Raw genomic sequence first — 18,763 nt, 5'->3', positions numbered from 1 at the left:
CAACTCAAATTCAGGCACACTATCTCTCAGTTCTAAATCCCAAGAGGAAGAAATGCAAACAAACAAACATGCAAAATACTTAGATTCAAACCTAAAAAAACAAAGCATATTCATTTGCATTTCAAAACACACACGCATGCACACACATTTCCCCTCTTGTTCTGCACAAAGGGTTCTTTGTTTAGTTTATCTCCATACTTACCACCACTCTAATGTGTTTAGCCAGGTCTTTGGAGCTGCCCATCAAGAAATCAGAAAACGCTGTCTGTAGAAAAAAGGAAACATCACTTGCATTTCAGTCACCACCAACTCAGTGTCACATTTTTAATGTTGTGGTCAACGAAGCGGTTTGGGATTAATAAAGTTGTGATGTACCAGAAGCAGATTCTCAGATACTACCTGATTTTACCAAGTGAAACGTGTTCCTGAATCAACATCTTTGTTGACCCTGGAACAACATTGTGATTATATATACATATCTCAACAAAAAATTTAAAAAAAATTTAAACTTTCAAATTATAATCAGTGCTTGTAGTTAACATAACATTAACATTCATCCGTCATTTCTTCTTATTTTAGGGATTACTCATGGTTAAGGTTAGGTTTAGGTGTAGGCATATGGTCATGAATATATTTTTGGATTAAAATGTTGTTCCAGGGTCAACAAAATATGTTGACCTAGGAACACATCTAAGGCTGATGATATATATAAGGCAACTTTTTAAGCAATGTTGCCATCAACGGTCAACCAGATGAGACACAGACTGAGCTAAAGCATCCAGATGGTATCCATCCCTTAATGGGAAAGTGACCAAGCAACATTGCCCAAAAAAAGTTCCCCCGCAAAATTGTTCAAAAATTTGCCCTGTGTATTATCAGCCTAACTCCGTAAAATCAGGATGTGACTCTCTGTATTGTGATGTACATTCAAGTTATTGAAAAGAAAAAAAATGTTGGGCAGGGACTTGTTTCTATGCATTGTTTATTGATTGGCAAATCTGAATGTTAGCTATAAGTTAACTGTAAAAAAAGAGGTGGAGATAAGGTGGAATAAATGATTAGAGAAGCTCAGCATACTGGAAGATCCAGTTACAATATTCTGATTAAGAATTACAATGTCAAAACTTTGAAAAATAAAAAAATCCCTTGGCTGAATCATTCACAATTAGATCAAACTGACAGGATGAAGTGAGCACTTTGTGAGTTTGTGTACTTCACTTACCCCTGCATAGAACATTTTGTTTCTGAATCGGCTGTTAAATTTCTCAGGGTTGGCCTCTGAAGAGTAAAAGGACAAACTATAATTAATCTCAATTAGCACCAATAAATCTGACCTTGCAGAAGAAACTCAAGCCTTAACTTTTACACAGCCACTGTCTTGCTATTAAATAGTCACATTTATATGATAGAATAGTGCCTTTACACCAACCTCGGGATTCATGAAACTCTAAAGTCACATGAGCATCAAACCCAAGGCTGAAGTAATTATTGAAGACGTCCAAAGGGAGCTGTGGAGAAGAGAAACATCAGTCACTCTTCAGCTGCTTACACACTGATACAAACAGAAACAGCACTGCAGGTGGAGCTCTTACTGTACCTTGTCTGTCACCTGCTCGTCTCTTTCCTCTGGCCCCGCCTCTGGGTTGGGCTTCACAATAAGATTCCATCGGTCCAGCTGTACAATATTCCCATCCTCAACGTGAGACAGGATTTTACTCAGAGGTTCATCTGTGTAACCCTACATGCATACGGTTGTACAAAATATGCCCATTCATCAAACCATTCTATAAATGGATAAACAGACCATGCTACATGAATTACAATGAAATTTAGACTGATGCAGAGTTCAAACCGAATTTTCCACTCACCCCACCCCAGTTTAGCGTCCTAGCGAGGTCATTTCCCGTGCCCAAAGGAAGTACTGCCACAGCAGGAGAAGGGTTTAGCTGCAGCTGATCAAGAGCAGACAAAATCCAGCCCACCTGAGACAAAGAATCAGTTAACATGAGTGTGTGTGTATTCGTGTGAGAGTGAGATAAAGAGAAATGCTCAAAATGTTTGGAAAACAAAATCCATAAAAATCTAAATGTCCCTATCAGATACCCCTACGGCTAAAATCATATAATACCTAAATAACAAACAAGTTAAAGTTAGAGTTCTTGTTTTGTAAAATCACATCAATCCTAGAGAACCTCACAGAAAAACACAGGAGAATCTGAATATATGGAGTGTTTAACTCAGAAAACAGAAGTTGAGCTGTTGTAAGACGAGTGATGGGAAGGGTGGATTAAAACTCCTTATTTCAGTTGGGCTTAAGGCATTATTCCCAAACTTCTCTCTCATGGATCAAAGTCAGGGTATGAAATATGACTGCGTTCAGATTCCACTTTAACACACTTAATTACTCACACAAACGGATTAGGGAGATGTGACAGCATGGGGTAAACCAGGACACACACGTCAGCACTTTATGTCAGAAAACTCCTCAAACACATGACTCATCTGAATAGTGAATAGTATTATGACTCAAGAGCATCATCTCTCGCGCCGCTCACAGGCTGGGAGATAAGACTGTAATGCCGCCTCCTTGCTGGAGGGGTTCATACGTTAATTCCTACAGTATCCATTTGTCTTACAGCTACAAAAGTTAATCACAGACTATTTTTTAGCAGATTATTTTATCACATATATACACGCACACACACACTCACTCACCGTGCCATCCCCACCACAGGCCAAAATTCTCAAGTTGTGGACTTTTCGATACATCTCCAAGCTAAAATATATAAAAAGAATGAATATACATAAAAATATCAATCATCTTATTGAAACACATTACAATAATGGGACAGATAAGTATTGTTCTTCTGAAGCAGGGCAACCCTACGAACCGTGATGGAACTAACTGCTTTTGTTGATGAAAAACTAATAAAAGCTGTTAAAGGGGTTTAGATGACAAAAACAGGGAACCCCTGTTGTGAAGTATTCCACATGCAGGTACTGACCCTTCCTGAGGACCCCCCTGACTGAGATCAAACACCTGCCGAGGGTTCAGATACCACAGAAAGGACTGGATGATTTTAGCTCCCTGAGAGAACATGAGAGAGAACGGTCGAAAAAGTTGATATAGGTGATTATTATTATTTTTTAAATTAAATTATTATTAATATAATTACTTCTTATTTTTGCTATAGCATGTTATAATAATACCTGGTTTCCTCCACTCTTTGGGTTTACAAACACCAGCAGTGGCTTCATGAGTTGAGAGGGAATAGGTCTCACAATGAAGGGCTTCCATCGAGCCTCCTGGTAAAGAAGAAAATAGAAAGTGACTGGGGCGAAGATGTAAACCCCCCCGAAAAAAGTTGCTTATTTAATTGAATCATCCTCTGGCAAACTAATCAATTACTTGGTTGTACTCATACCTCTGCTCCTTTCTTGCTGGATTTGCGTTTGAAAGACGTTCGTTTCTTCTTTTTGCTTGACTTTAGTGAGGACTACGATTAAAAAATTAGCACAATAACATTACAAAATTAATTCCACGACGAAATCACATTCATTAAAAACACAATGGAAAACTACAGTACCTGTGGATGGAAAGATTTACATTTCAGCATAAAAATGCTCTCTGGTTCTATACAGTTTCTGAGCGTTTAAGATTCATGGAAAGCACAGAACACAACTGCCATTTTTTTCTTTAAACTTTTTACTTGTTCTAATTGAGTGCTGAACAAAGAATGCTGTCTCATACATTTTGTTTTTAAACAATTCAAGAAAACATTTCAGAGCATAGTAAAACAGAGCAGAAGGTTTCTTAAAAAAAACTTTTGAAAAAGTAATACTACACCACGATTTGAAAATTTGAAAATTCACGATTTGAAATTGCAGCCAGAATGCCTTAGGGTTTGTACCGAAGGTGTTTACATCTCACACTTACATTTAATTTAGCCATAGAGATGCTAAATGATAGATGCTTAATAATTTATACAGCCATCAAATTCAATTCATTAATTTAGTTTCCCATACAACTGCCCAAAAACCCTAACAGAGAAGTAATGTGTAATACCTGAGGTCGGCGAACCCGTATGATCCAGGTAGGAGGTACTATAACAGCTGCATGTGCTCCTAATGAACACGGTTCTTCTATCTGTTGCAGCATAAAGCATGTCACTTTATTATGATACTGCAGACAGACAGAGAAAGAGAGGAAAGTTACACACATTTACATACTCTACATTACCAAAACACACTATTGCATATATCCTGACAGACTTACTGCTTGTTTGCACCAGGAGCAGCTAATGGCTACAATCTCTTTACTGTGAAAAGCAAATTTCTGCTGAAACCCCTGTAGGTGGAGATCAGATTCTGTCATAAACTTTAGTCATCATTTATTAGACTTTTGAAATGTACATGTAAACAGATTCTATCTGAACACTTGTGATCCATTATACCCACCTTTCCACACTGTTTGCATTTGCCCTCTTGTCTTCTCCGATGGACCCAGTGGTGTCGCACTATTGCTGGCTGCCATAAAAAAAACACACACACACACACACAAGATCTCATATAGCTGTTCCATCCACAGATTATGACAATCTGTGCTAAAAATGCCACATCAAATCAGTAATGTTGTGGGGTTATGCTGTGGGAAATCAATATAAAATCTGAAGGAGCAGACAGCAGAACAGAAATCATAAGAACAGAAACCCTCTGGAGATGTATTCAGAATGTCTGTAAATGAGTTGAACGCCATGATGGAATGCCTGTGTGAGTGTTGGAAAATGAATACTTAAATACTTTGGGTACAAACTCCCTTAGACATACCCATAAGAAAGATCTTTCAGATTTTAAGTTATAAAAATTAAGTATAAATTAATTGCATACGTTTTTGTAGTTTTAAGTTGCCTTTTAGGGTTAAGTGTTATAGTTTGGGCTTACACAATACCAGATGTGAGTGGCACAAATGTGATGTGATTACAGAAAATAGAGCGAACTGTTATTCCTCTTATAATAACTATAATGCACTGTTCAGTTTCTGACACACTTGCGTTACTTCAGAGAGTACAAACAGATTTGAAACTTTTGCACAATGTTCATTTACATATACTCAATTTATTTGTGGATCATTATCTATTTGTTGTACACACAAAAAATTCTAATTCTTACTAACTAGTTAGTTTGTAGTAAACAAAAGAAATGCATAAGCCCTGATTTAGCCAAGTAAAGGAGTCCTCCCAGCTGTGTGAAAGTGTGTGTGATACCTGTGTGATAGAGGTGTGCGCACTACATTTAGCTGCAGCACCTCTCATTTGCTCCAAAGCACGGCGACCTCTGAAAGCTCTGCGTCGCCAGGTATGCTAACCCACCAAGGCAAGATGGGAAACAAAGAAGAGACAGGGAACACAGAGGGAGCAGAAGTGCAGTGGAGAGATTGGGATGAGGAGACGTGGGATGGATTACAGCAGTGAGAGCAACAGAGGGGACATTGTAAAAAGGAAAACGGGGTAAAAGAAAGATTTAAACAGCAAACAGCACCTGCCCCTAAAGTGTGTGTGTAATACAGTCTGGGTTCATTCAGACAGCTACTTATACATCTTACACTTACAAATAACAATGAAGAAAATTAAGAACTTAGTATATTAAAATGTCATTTATAAATAATAAAAATACAATGACAAACAAAAAGGTCTATTAGCAGACTGCTGTGGGCTGTTTATATCGAGCCATGAAGGTTTTACAGCAATAAGTTTGACAGAATCGGAAAACAGGCAGAATGGGAGAGATATTTATAAAATAAAGAAAAGGAAATGAAGAAACTCACTTCCCGGATGTTCCGTGAACCGGACTCCCTGAAAGATGGTTTACATCTGAAGTTTATCTGAAAGAAAATGAAAAAATCTTATTTTCTACAATACTATTCCGTATTTACCCTAATTTAAACCCTAAGAATGAAACACACAGTAGCTCATCAAAACCACAAACTGATGGACTGTTTTCCAGAAAACATGCTCAGATTTGCAGATTCCCGACACACAACAATACTAAAAAAGAAAAAAAAAAAAATTTAATAATAAAAAAAACACATGAGAACAGAACAAAAACCAGAAGCACCACTTGCCTTTATGTCTTCTCAGAGTTTGTTAAAATGATTAGTGTGTGAAGTATGATTAAAATCATCCCAGATCAAACATCATTTCACCACAATCAGCCCCACATACCAGGCATAAACTGCTGAAGACACCAGCCAGATTCAGTACTGAGCACACAGAATCTGTGCCTCGTGGATAAAATAAAACTCCACCAACCCGACACTGACTTGCCCAATCACACTGATAGTGATTTAGGTACTAATAAGAAACAGAATATGTCTGGCAAAAAAAACCTTTCTGAATTACATGGTTAAACCAGATTTTGTTTTAACTTCGAACCAATTGAATCCCCCCTTCACAGGCTGGATGGACTGAGAGCTAAAGTGGCTCCAGATGTTAACAGGATTCTGTTATTTGGCGGTTCTAGGTTTATCAGGCCAGACAGTCACCAGTCTTCACTAAGATCAGATGTGTGAGTGATCCATTAGCCCCAGACGAGTCTGAGAACAAGCTAGAGGGTTTCTCACTCTGAACGATGGGTCTTTGAGGGGCACCTCATCAAGCTCCTCCCCTTTAGGCGGAGCTTTCCAGTCCAATAACTGAAGGGAGGAACATGTATGGTCTGTGATGCAGTGTCAGATCTTGACTCTACCTTTGTGTTTCCACTGGTAACAGCACTCACCTTTTCCAGCTGTTCAATGCAGATGGAGTGAACTACGATCTTGCAAGCAGCACACTTTTTCCGAGCAACAGACTTTTGCTGTGAAAACCAGGAAAAAGAGACATTAGATTTACTCTGACAGGTGATCTTCACCTAATACAAAATTAACCATCAAAAGAACTAAACCATGTTTTAATGCACATAATTTGAAAGTTGAAATTATGCAATGCATTCAACAAGCCAGCCACCAGGGGGCAGCATTACACCAAGAGAGAAAATATGAGCGAAAAAGAGAAATGTTCAATTGAGAGATTCTCTTTTTCCCCCCTTTACCTTCCATCTATTTCTATATTATCCATCACCATTTTGCTGTACATTATACCATCCATTATTCTTTCGAATCTAAAATTTGTCACATCTCACTTTAGCCCCACTATTTACTCTCTTCGGTTTACTCACTCTTTCTTAATGAGGGACATATACTGACATTCCTATAAAACACACACTCACCAGGGATTTGGCGTAACAGTGTTGTTCTCCGACGTAACAGAAGTCCCCAGAGACATTGGTCTCGAACCAGATGTGCTCTCCGTACAGAGCTGATTCCTGCTCAAATACAAAGCATCAAATTAAATGTGAAACCAGAGGAAGAAACTGTAGCTCTATCAAGATCTGAAGACTAGATTATTTGGGTTTGTGTTACTCACACTCCAGTCCACTGTGCTGCGGATTTCTCGGTCCGTTTCCCCCTTGGCCAGCAGTGCAGCACTGGGCTGGCATGAGAGGTGCTGCAGACCGGACTTGGAAATGGCCTTCCTACAAACACAAAACAGACAGGTCCCATAAAACATCAAGCAAAAATGATAAACAGAATCTCAATGTATAGCCTGGATCTACACATACACAAAGAAGAACAGTAAACGTGTCAAACAAAACAAAACAAAACATCCAGAGTACTGTGTGTGTCACATGTAAACCATAAAAAAGGAGAAGAGAGATATTTCAATTTGAAAAATGAAAGTAGAGAGTAAAAATAAATGAGAAACAGAAACACTGAAACTTTGTGTTCAGCTGCACTCAAAACTGACACTCATAAAATAAACCCACTGCTCTCAAACTCCACCAATCATATTTCTTGCATATACAATTCAAAGAATAGTTCACTATTATTTCAAATTATCTGAAAGAATACAAGAGATAACATGCAAGTTCCTTACTAATCACATATATTGGAATTACTGTTGGAGTGCTAAGGCTAGCATTAAGGTCATTCACTTTGGGGTTGAAAATATGTAGTGCTGATACAAACTTTTTTTTTTTTTTTTTTTCCAAAATCGACAAGAGAGACATATACGCTCTCACATACAGTACCCACAGCAACAAAAAAGTGATAGCAAAGTTCAAATAGCTTCTGGTACAAACACACACATATTAAGACATACGGCTGTAGTTAGGGCTCTACATACGAGAGGAACGCACTCCATGTGTCAATCTGTGGATTGTAGTAAGTTTCCTGCAGTGTGTGTGAAAGACCGAGATCTGTCCAGCAAGGGGAGCTCGTCCTGTACAGTGCAACTGATCCTCGAGGTGCAAGAGAATTTCGTTTCCCTGCCCACAATCCACCTAAATTAGACAGACCCTGTGCCTGACTGGTCCTACGGTAACGGCCGTACAGCCCATAAGAGGCTGGGCTCCGGTAAACGGCCTCAGCAGGAAGTAGGTGTGAGGAGTTTCGCCGCAGGCAACGTGGGGCACGGATGAGGGGGCGAGGCTGAATACTTTCACCCGGCATCAATCCCTGAGCCAACCACGTCATACACTCATCAGACTCTGACTCTAAGTCCATCAATGCTTGCTTGTGCTCCTCCTGGCTACAGTCACTATCAGAGAGAGAGGAGTACTCTTCTGCACTTTTATTGTCAGTTTCGTGGTCTTCACTCATTTGCACCACGCTAGCCAAGAGCAGTGACGGGCCCAGGAGCTGGGCATGAATGCTATGGTGTTTGGCAGCCTGTCTCCGTCGGATAGCGAACCGTGGGGTCAGGCAGGCTGTTGCACCGCTCGACCTCCTTCTGGTGAAGTGTCCTCTTTTGTGTTGTATGACTCCTGTCGGCATGTTGCTGGTTTGGAGCTGAGTGCTAGATCTGCGTCTCTGTGCCAGGACAGCTGACGGCAGGCCTACGCTGGAGCGCCGGCGTGCTTTACTCGCTGGAAGTGACACGCTGGAGCGCCTGGGTCGGCTTGGCTCACAGGCTTTCCGTCTGAAACGCAGGCCAAATAATGCATCCATTGGACTCGGTGATAAGAGAAGACGCTATACGCCACGACTGATGTCTTCCCCAGAGGACGCTGTGGGTGCAAGAGCGAGTCGGTCAGCGCACACAATACACAAAGAACACACAAATGAACAAATCTGGTCCGACTGTCTCCATGAATGCAGTGCTGTTCCTTTAACCTTTTTTGAAATAAGAATGATGGGTTATGAGACCACCACTAATCACTCTAATCAGCTCTATTCAGTACTGCCAATCAACCTTTATTCTTCTCACCTGTGTGACTTATTTAGCAGCTCAGATGAAGCTGAAGAAAACCATCTGCCCTAGGCATCTTAATCCTCTGCATCCGAGTATCTGTCTAAATCGTAACCAAGCAAATGAAACCTCCTTTAATCAGCAAAGCTACGTAACTGGACGACATACGATAACAATTGATTCAGGAGTATAATGTGGTCATGATATACCTGACTGCGCTCAGGTAACGTTACCTGGAGAAAGTGTATCTGACAGCGATATTTATAGAAGTCATCTCTGCTCTCACACTTCACTCTTTCTGATCCCACAGAGAGACTTCTCAATAGTGGCCCTAAAGGGATAGTTTTTTTTTTATTAAAAAATTTACTAGGGCCCAAAACAACAATGAACCCAAATGACTTTCTTTGTATAGACATGAGACATTTTTTTTTTTAAAATATCTTGTGTTTTTGCAGAAAAAGATGTCATACATTTCTGCAAACAAATTCAGCATATTTTCTACCAACAATGTCTGACGTGTTTACACTTTATACAGTGTGACAAAAGCTACACTAAATCTCAGTCTGAGCAGTCAGACTGAAACGGATTTCCAGAAAAGTGATTTGAATAGGATCTCAAACTACATATGAGTATAGCTTGAAATGGTTTTGTAAAAATCATATTTCATGAGATCTTCTGCCATTCACACTTGCCAAAATATGATCCAATTCTTATCGGATATGCACAAAAATAGGATTTGGACTGACAGTCTGAACAAGGCCTTAAAACACAAAACACTAACTCCTTAAACACAATATCATAACCATAATGATGTCCAGCTAAATATGTCAGAATAAACATGCTGTGGAACACTTAATGAATAAAATGAGATTCACGCTCAAAAGACATTATTCTTTTTAGCACATTCATATGAAAAGTCCACCTACACTATTGTCCGATGAAACACAGTCTAGTATACGGTTTCTCTATATTTAACAAGAGATCATAAAAAACAGTGGAATCTAATGAAAAACTATTTTTGTAATTAAATACATTGACAAATGAAGTACTACAGAGTATAAACAGTGCTGGAAATACGTGGTAATAATATTTCTGCAGCCTTTAAAAAACGTTGTGCATACCTCAAGCACCACAGTTTGATCTCGTTTGAAAAAGAACTTAAAGTTTCATAAGTCATGTGAGCTCACAGGCTTGTTATCAGATTCCCACACTGTTAAAGGTCACCAGTGAGTAACTGTTTGTCAAAATACACCACATGACTGACACATTATTCTGCAATGCAAATAACCAATAAAGAAAAAAAGTCATACTGTAAATATTTATTTTCTATAAACAGTCCGTGAATATAACCATGACACTGTCAGAGTTCATTTAAGCAAGATTTTAAAGTGACAACCAAGTGCTTTCCTGGTGGACGACATTAGTGCTTGTCTCTCATAATGTAATGAATATAGGCTACAAAAGTATACTGTAAAAGACTTATGCCTATTTTATTATACTGTCATATGGCCTTCACAGGTTTAATCAGCAATTTAAAAATGCTTAATGATTTAAGTTCACTGTTACCAAGTTCTAAAAATGCTATTTAGTTCCTTAAGAAATGTCTGTCTGTCTGTCTTTAGTGTCACTCTTTGATTCTCATTGCCAAGGTCAGCAGAGGTGACACTTTTAAACTGTACCACTGTGTGAACTACGCTCTGAGAGGAAACTGAGGTCAGTATGCAAGAACTGACAAAAGATCAAGAAATGTTCTACTTGGCATTGTGTGGTTGTGTGGTCTTTACTGTAAGCAGGTATGGGCCTGACTGAATTGCACTCCACTATCGACAGATTTACAGTATACACAGATTTTGAACTGTACCCTATTGCAATATTCCACTTATACTGTTCAAATCCAAACCAGTAACATACAAACATATTTAACACATTTCCAGAGTATAGACTTTGCAAAGAGAAAGAGCTGTAATGGTAAAATGACCAAACAAATAGTACAGATCTCAGTTACAGTGTGTCTTTATGAGAATATCCTCATTATTTCCATTTCCTCAGTGTTTTCTATTTATATGTTGCATTATTCCATTTCACCTTTATATGCATATGCCCCACTTTTACTTCTAATAAGAAAACACTGCCAGGTTTCATAATATATTATGACATATTAGATTTATGTTTACACAAACCGCTAGTCTGTCCCAAATGATCCAAAATGTGTTGCTGGCCTTATAAAATGAGCTGATTTTTCATCTACTGCACTGCACTCCAACAGAGAAACAGAGAAGTGGAGGCACAGAGAGAAAGAAAGCGTGGAGGGTCTGTTCAAAAGGCCGCCCCCGTGGCCTACCTACAACAGAGAGCGTTAACTTGCTTCAAGGGAAAACACAGCTCAACACACACTCAACTGTTATAGCACTCAAAGGTCTGTGGGCTGAAGTCAGCAGAGAAAGAGAGGGTGCGAGAGACTAGTAATTAGGTTTGGTGACTCATGTAAGGTAAGGTTGTTAGACCAAGATGTAACTGGAAACTTGACTCATTAAACTAAAAAGCATGAGATGAATTCAAATAACACAAACTAAGTGCAGAAAGAACACACAACGGTACTTATATTTTTAGCTCTGAGTCACAAAAACTCAGACAGGGTCAGCTACCTGGTGATACTCCATAGAGACAGAGAGAGATACAAGAATTCTGCAAATGTTTTCTTACATTGTTCAGGACACATATACAGTACATTAAGGCTATACAATTTGGCAAAAAAAAAATTTATTGTGATGATTTTGTCATACTACATACTGCAATTGGCTTGAACTGCAAATGTAAACATTTATCTCATTATGAAATCATCTCATATTGCTGCTGCTAAAACTTCCATGCAAAAGAACAAAGAGACCACTCATTGATGCCAATAGAAAGAGCGTGGATATACTCTTTACAAGAACCTTCTCAGACCTTTTCAGTGTCCAGACTGAGCAGAGTGGAAAAAATGTCTTTGCCATTTCTCTTTGCCACAACTACACTCACACTGTTGTTTTTAGGAACCCAGTCAATTTAAACATATTACATATAATTATATTCTATATAATTCTATCAACTATAGTCATTAAAAAGATAGTAATACTACTGTAATTACTGCACCGTTACTTTTTACTTCTTGTAATGTCAGAAATTTGTTGTCAGCAGTGTTGGGGAAAGTTACTTTTAAAAGTAATGCCTTACAATATTGCGTTACTCCCTAAAAAAGTAACTAAATACGTTACTTAGTTACTTTTTATGGAAAGTAATGTGTTACATTACTTTTGCGTTACTTTCACGTTACTTTTTAAATATGAGCAGGGCTTGATTGTTTTTAATATAAGAAGTTCTATTTATAGCAAATGTAAAAGCCCTTTCACACCAAAAAGTGTAATGAATAAACCTCAGGCTGAAGGAAAAGTAAATTCACATCTGTACAGTAGAACACAGGAGAAGAAGGTTCAACACTCTTCAGCAATAAAAAAACAATGAAGCACAATTGCTAGTTTATCTAAAGTCATTTTTGATTATTAGTATGGTTGAACTGGATCATTAAAGGTCAGCCGCAAAGACACTGTTAATAAAATGGGAATAGATACATTTGTGTTATTTAATATATTTAGTTATTGCAGGTTTGCGTCATATTCTGAGTTTGAATTTCACTGTTTTGATTAATTTTGATGAATACTAAATCTGTTTTGTTTTTTGTTTTTTTGTGAGTGGGATGAATTAATGCACATTCACATTTAGTCTAGAACTACAGTAACATCATGTTCACACAGCGCACACAACGCCTCCATACTTCCGATTTCTCCCAATATGGGAACAGGAGGTGTGTCAGTCAAAAAATGGGAATACAAAGTAACTGGCGTTACTTTTTTGAAAAAGTAACTCAGATATTTTCTTGTAAATTAAAAAGTAATGCGTTACTTTACTAGTTACTTGAAAAAAGTAATCTGATTACGTAACTCGCGTTACTTGTAATGCATTACCCCCAACACTGGTTGTCAGTGCTGCTGAGATTGCCGAACACTGTTGACTGAGGTAATTCACACAAGCTCTTTCTCTCGCCTCTGGTACTAGCTCTAAAAAGATTCATTACCACCTCGGGTGTGCCAAATTTTGTAATAATTCAACAGCCAGTTGTCAATTATTTCTTAAATATTTTTGTCTTTAAGCAATAAAACCTTTAAGCTTTTATTTTGGTGGAAAACCACAGGGGGACAATGCCTTATAAAACACGCAGCTCACAATGTATGTCTGAATCCAGCTTTAGTGTAGCAGCAGCATCTACTGTAAACTAAGCGGCTGAAAACACCTTTTACATGTGTGTAGCACATAATACAAACACAGAGGAGCACATCGCTTTAAATTAAACAGCTCATCAAAATATTTATATTTAAATTACAGTTTTTTGCAATTTGATAATTGCACTAAACCAAATCTTGATTAAAAAAAAAAAAAAAGAAAGAAAGAATCCCAGTGTGGTACAGTGAACATCATAACATTGACATTGCATTCTGAAGATATCTGAATGTCTGATGCTGCTATATACTTGACCCTGTTCACCAAAATTAACACACAAAATGCATCTGGTCACAGGTGCAAAATGCAAACAATACTGCAAAAAAATAAATAAAAATAAAATAACAATAATAAGATTTCATGCAAAATCGCTTGAAATTGGTGAAATCTTGTTCACCTCTAGTCACTTATCGCAGGTTTTAAAACCTCAAAAACTGGCCAGAAATTCTCCATTTTGTTTTTCTTAATATAAAACAAAGGAATGCATACCACCATTATCCCCCCATCATATGCAAACATACATCCCTGTCAGTCTCTAAAGATGTCTGATAGAACTTCATGATGCTTTAATTTATAGATATGACCCAACTGTCTGCATTCATTCTGTTCATTTGACGACAATATGCAAGATTGTCTGCACGTTTCAGTCCACTTGACTGCATAGACAACTCAATTAACTCAATAGTCTGATATATTCAGCCTGCAAGATTGTCTGACTACATCACTAACTTTTCACAGTTGTCTAGAAGATTCCATTTGGTTCTCAATACACTTCAAATCATACTGACCACTACTTGACTGGTGCTGAGTGGAAAAAACTAAACAAAACATATTTATTAATAAAATATATTATTAACACATATATCAAATCAAGTAAAGTGCACAATGAGTGCACAATGTAAGGGTTTTGTTAAAAGGTGTGTTTTTTGTTTTAATCATCATTTGCTGTTCTAGGCTCTGCAGTTGTTCCTGATAAGATCCCCAGTAGTGAAAGCATATTATACTGTGGTTTTTGGTTTATGATTTAACGATATACGGGTGATGTTGACATTTAAAGGGGTCATATGATGCGATTTCCATTTTTCCTTTCTCTTTGGAGTGTTACAAGCTCTTGGTGCATGAAGAAGATCTGTAAAGTTGCAAAGACTAAAGTCTCAAATCCAAGGAGGTATTCCTTATCAAAGTTAAGACTCTGCCACACCCCCCTGAAACGGCTCATTCAAACACACCCCCAACATCTCTACATCACGATGTGGAAATATTTGCGTAATGCCACCCAAATGTTCACGCAAAGAAAGAAGGCGTGGTTAAACACACTAACACAGTAAACACAGTTACCCTCAAACCAGCCATTACAAAAAAAAACGTTTTAATTAAAATTCATATAGCCCCTTTAAAAAAATAGGTTTGTTTACATAATATCTATGCAAGTTTAATAAGACATATCATTAGTAATTTATCTTCATCAAATGCGTCAATGATCGCACAATGTAAAAGTTTTGGTTTTATTTGCTTCTCAAGGACCAGTCATTCTTGATGAGGAAGATGCTTATGCTGTTCATATACAGTATATATATATATATATACAGTCACACACACACATTAGCGCTGTCAGTTTAACTCATTAACTTAATTAGTTACGAAAAAATAACCCGATTAAAATTTTTTAAGGCAGTTAATGCACTGGCCCTGCCCCCAAACCTGTACATCATCTTACATTTCATACAGTAACTGACTGTTGACAAATATGATTAGTGGTCGACCGATATTACTTTTTTGACAGCCGATGCCAATATCTTGAAAAGCAGGGTGGCCGATAGAAAGATATATACATATTTTTTTTTTTATATTTAAGAAATTTTAAATCATTTGACAATGGATTAAAAAATAAATGTGTAAAATAAACATACTTATACTTTAGATGACAAATTATTTTTCACAAATAAATAAATATTTAATAAAAATATAATAAAAAGGGTGTAAACACTGTAACCAACAGGGCACTCAGTATTCTGGGAAGTTTATTACTAATAATTTAAACGCAATTGTTATAATACTTTTTGTATACATTAATTCCTTTGTTTAACCGTTCCATCTGATTATTAAACAGACTTCTATCTGTATTAGACCGAACTGTTAACAATGACAGTAAACAAGAGGGAGAGTGTGAGCACTGTGTGCACAGGAGCTGACGCTCTCGAACACATCTGCCATGCAAAAAAAAACAACTTAACGGCCGATGCCGATATTTGAAAAATGCCAAATATCGTCTGATATATCGGCCTTGGTGATATATTGGTCAACCACTAATTATGATGTAGAGCAACAACCCCATAAACTAAGTTATGCCCTAAAATTCAAGATACCAAAAAAAAAACTTACCATTTACTAATATTTATATCATTTAAAAAAAAATATAACACAAACCACACAAACAACGAGATAAACTTATCTCACAAGTGCTGTTTTTGTCACCAAGAACACAAGTGCAAATCATAGACTGTATAAGATGCAAATGGTGTTTAGTTTCTGAATGAATCACGTTTTGAACAAATTGTATGAACCAATGTTTCAAAGGCTCATTCATAAAGTGAGCAATTTACTTCATTCCTGAATGAATCAGCCGTTTGTACGAATCGACTCAAAGATATTTACTGCCACCTGCTGGTAGCTTTAGTTTCTTCTTTAGAGTATCATTTAATTTATTAAAATAACAACTAAATAAAAACATTAAAGGGATAGTTCACCAAAAGTAAATACATTTCTGTCATCATTTACTCACCCTCAGGTTGTTTCAAACCTTAATGACTTACTTGTTATTTGCACAACATAAAAGAAGGTATTTTGAGGACTGTTTAGTAAGCTAGTTTGGTTTCCAGTGACTTTCATTGCAAGAACAAAAATACTTTTTTTTTAGTTTAGTTTGCGATCAATTAGATTAATTAGATTAATTAATCAAAGCAACCTGTTATAAATTGACAGCCCTAATATTATATATATATATATATATATATATATATATATATATATATATATATATATATATATATATATACACACACACACACACACAAAAAAACACACACACACACACACACAGATGACTTGCCTAAGGTAAATTAATTGTTAAGTGTCATTTTGTTTACAAGCTGTTTTACTGACATCTTTCCATGGTTGAAACACAGACTGAGCGATTACAATTAGGCATGAGATGTTTATTCATGTTTATTTCACGTGAAAACTTATAGTATAGAGTAAGGGAGGATCACGCTTACACTCCTTGCTGCAGTTTGAAATGACGTGCTTATATGGCGATCTGTCACGCCACATCAAATGCTCTTCACTTCTCAAGTTAAGAATATCACTGAATATTCATTTAATTAAATGGTATTCAATAAAGTGATCAATTATTAACTTGCCAAGTGCACAGCGTTGCATTGAATTCAAATGTATTTCACCAGATTCCATGTCAAAGTGTGGATACAAGTGTAGTAATAGATAAGATTTATAAAATACAGCTAAATACGTAATTGCATCACTGCTTTTCACTCTGGCATGATTTCTCCAGGTTCTTAATGGTGTATTACATTTATCATTGTTCCTATATGATGGCTGAATTCAACATGGCATGAATTCTCTTCCATAATTCTCTCTATTGAGCACTAAAAAAACTAATCTGTTTATCTATCCTGTTCTGTATATATATATATATATATATATATATATATATATATATATATATATATATATATATATATATATATATATATATATATATATATATATATATATATATATATATATATAGAGTAATAACAAAAATAAAAAGTAAATAAATAAATAGGTTGTTAAAAACATATGAAAATAGATCCATACACTATTGTTGAAACAAACTGTGACAAACTGAATAATTTTGTTGTACACTGCACAGTGAACATCATAAATGAGACACTATACATTTCTGCACATCTCAAATTAATCTCTACACAGCCTGTCACTTCATCCTTTCAAGCATTTTAGGCTGTTTGTTCTCCAAACAGAACACACACAACTGCACCAGATGACACTCATGTATTAAGGTTAAAGACTGTGTGTGTGTGTGTGTGTGTGTGTGTGTGTGTGTGTGTGACCCAGCATAGCAAATGCTTATACCATGACCAGATTAAAGCCCTATCTGTGAGCAAGAAAGCGGCAGAGACGATGTCGTGTGGGTGGGTTAGTATTGCATGATAAACTGCTGTGGTCTGGAGTTAAAGGTTAAGGTTGGTGAAGGCTACTTTAAATAGAAACTTCACATTTAACACTTCTTCAGAAAAACTGTACACATAAGCAGAATTGACAAAACAAACATTCTATTTTATTCAAAATATTAAAAATGTTAAACAGGTTAGTCTTAATGTCTTCTATGTCACTATATAGCACGTTTTAAATGAAAAACACAAAATTTAAATTATTAAATTTAGGCTGATACTGATAAGTTAATTTTGTGTTGTTGTTGTTGTTGATAATAACTAATAAATAGCTGACATTAAATTTGATGACCGCATTAACAGCATTAAATGATTTGTGTTCTTTGTGAGCACTAGCTGATGGCAAAGCTAATTTAAAAGTAAAAATAGGGGAAATGAGCCTGAATTCAGGTTGATGACAAATGCATGCTGAAATTCTTCAGCTGCCATCACTTGTACATTAGACTTATTAAATGCTGACATTTCAGTCTGATTAGCACATTCAACAATTATGCTAAAGGACTCAAAATTCATGAACTAAATGAGTTCACAAAGTTGAAAAAATTAATGAACAACAGGTATGCAAGAAGTCTTTAAATGTTAGGTCATGTTGGTAATGGCAGCATATCAATGACTTTTTACTTACTTACCATGCTCTCGCGTCATGCACAACTTTGCATGTGAACGCTTAAATTTTCACAACTTAACAGGATATAAGATGATGCTTCCTTCATTATGTTCAGAGATAGATGTTGATAATGAGGTGAAAGATGAACTAACTTAAACGCTTGTCTGTATGAAAACAGTACCATCAGATAATTTAAAAGAGTAAATAGCTAAGAGCAAATAAATGAATAAACAACACACACGTTGATCAGTCCTATGGAGTGGTGCTGGTGTTGTGATGACGATGATTTGCATATGCAGGCTTTAACA

General features: G+C 36.6%; 1 protein-coding gene across 12 annotated transcripts in view; it reads right to left on the bottom strand.

Annotated features, from left to right (window-relative positions):
- The window catches only part of LOC109088546 (diacylglycerol kinase zeta-like), an 83,378-nt gene that overhangs the window by 36,265 nt on the left and 28,350 nt on the right, over window positions 1-18,763 (bottom strand). For 4 of the 12 annotated variants that reach the window (XM_042727980.1, XM_042727978.1, XM_042727977.1 and 1 more), the window contains exons 2-20: window positions 8,220-9,102; window positions 7,461-7,569; window positions 7,264-7,359; window positions 6,775-6,852; window positions 6,620-6,691; window positions 5,825-5,881; window positions 5,265-5,360; window positions 4,459-4,527; window positions 4,277-4,348; window positions 4,067-4,183; window positions 3,426-3,497; window positions 3,211-3,306; window positions 3,006-3,088; window positions 2,716-2,776; window positions 1,869-1,982; window positions 1,598-1,738; window positions 1,430-1,508; window positions 1,223-1,278; window positions 203-265 (exon numbers count right to left, since the gene is read on the bottom strand). In XM_042727980.1, coding sequence (XP_042583914.1) covers window positions 203-265; window positions 1,223-1,278; window positions 1,430-1,508; window positions 1,598-1,738; window positions 1,869-1,982; window positions 2,716-2,776; window positions 3,006-3,088; window positions 3,211-3,306; window positions 3,426-3,497; window positions 4,067-4,183; window positions 4,277-4,348; window positions 4,459-4,527; window positions 5,265-5,360; window positions 5,825-5,881; window positions 6,620-6,691; window positions 6,775-6,852; window positions 7,264-7,359; window positions 7,461-7,569; window positions 8,220-9,043 — 2,355 coding nt within the window. In that variant the 5' untranslated portion in view covers window positions 9,044-9,102. The remainder of the gene's footprint in view (window positions 1-202; window positions 266-1,222; window positions 1,279-1,429; window positions 1,509-1,597; window positions 1,739-1,868; window positions 1,983-2,715; window positions 2,777-3,005; window positions 3,089-3,210; window positions 3,307-3,425; window positions 3,498-4,066; window positions 4,184-4,276; window positions 4,349-4,458; window positions 4,528-5,264; window positions 5,361-5,824; window positions 5,882-6,619; window positions 6,692-6,774; window positions 6,853-7,263; window positions 7,360-7,460; window positions 7,570-8,219; window positions 9,103-18,763) is intronic. The other 8 variants (XM_042727984.1, XM_042727986.1, XM_042727989.1 and 5 more) reach the window with 6 other exon arrangements.

Source organism: Cyprinus carpio, chromosome B7 (assembly GCF_018340385.1).
Source record: "Cyprinus carpio isolate SPL01 chromosome B7, ASM1834038v1, whole genome shotgun sequence".
In the NCBI taxonomy this organism is placed as follows: Eukaryota; Metazoa; Chordata; class Actinopteri; order Cypriniformes; family Cyprinidae; genus Cyprinus; species Cyprinus carpio.
The sequence above is the reverse complement of the archived record's forward strand: the minus strand, read 5'-3'. Positions and strand labels throughout refer to the sequence as shown.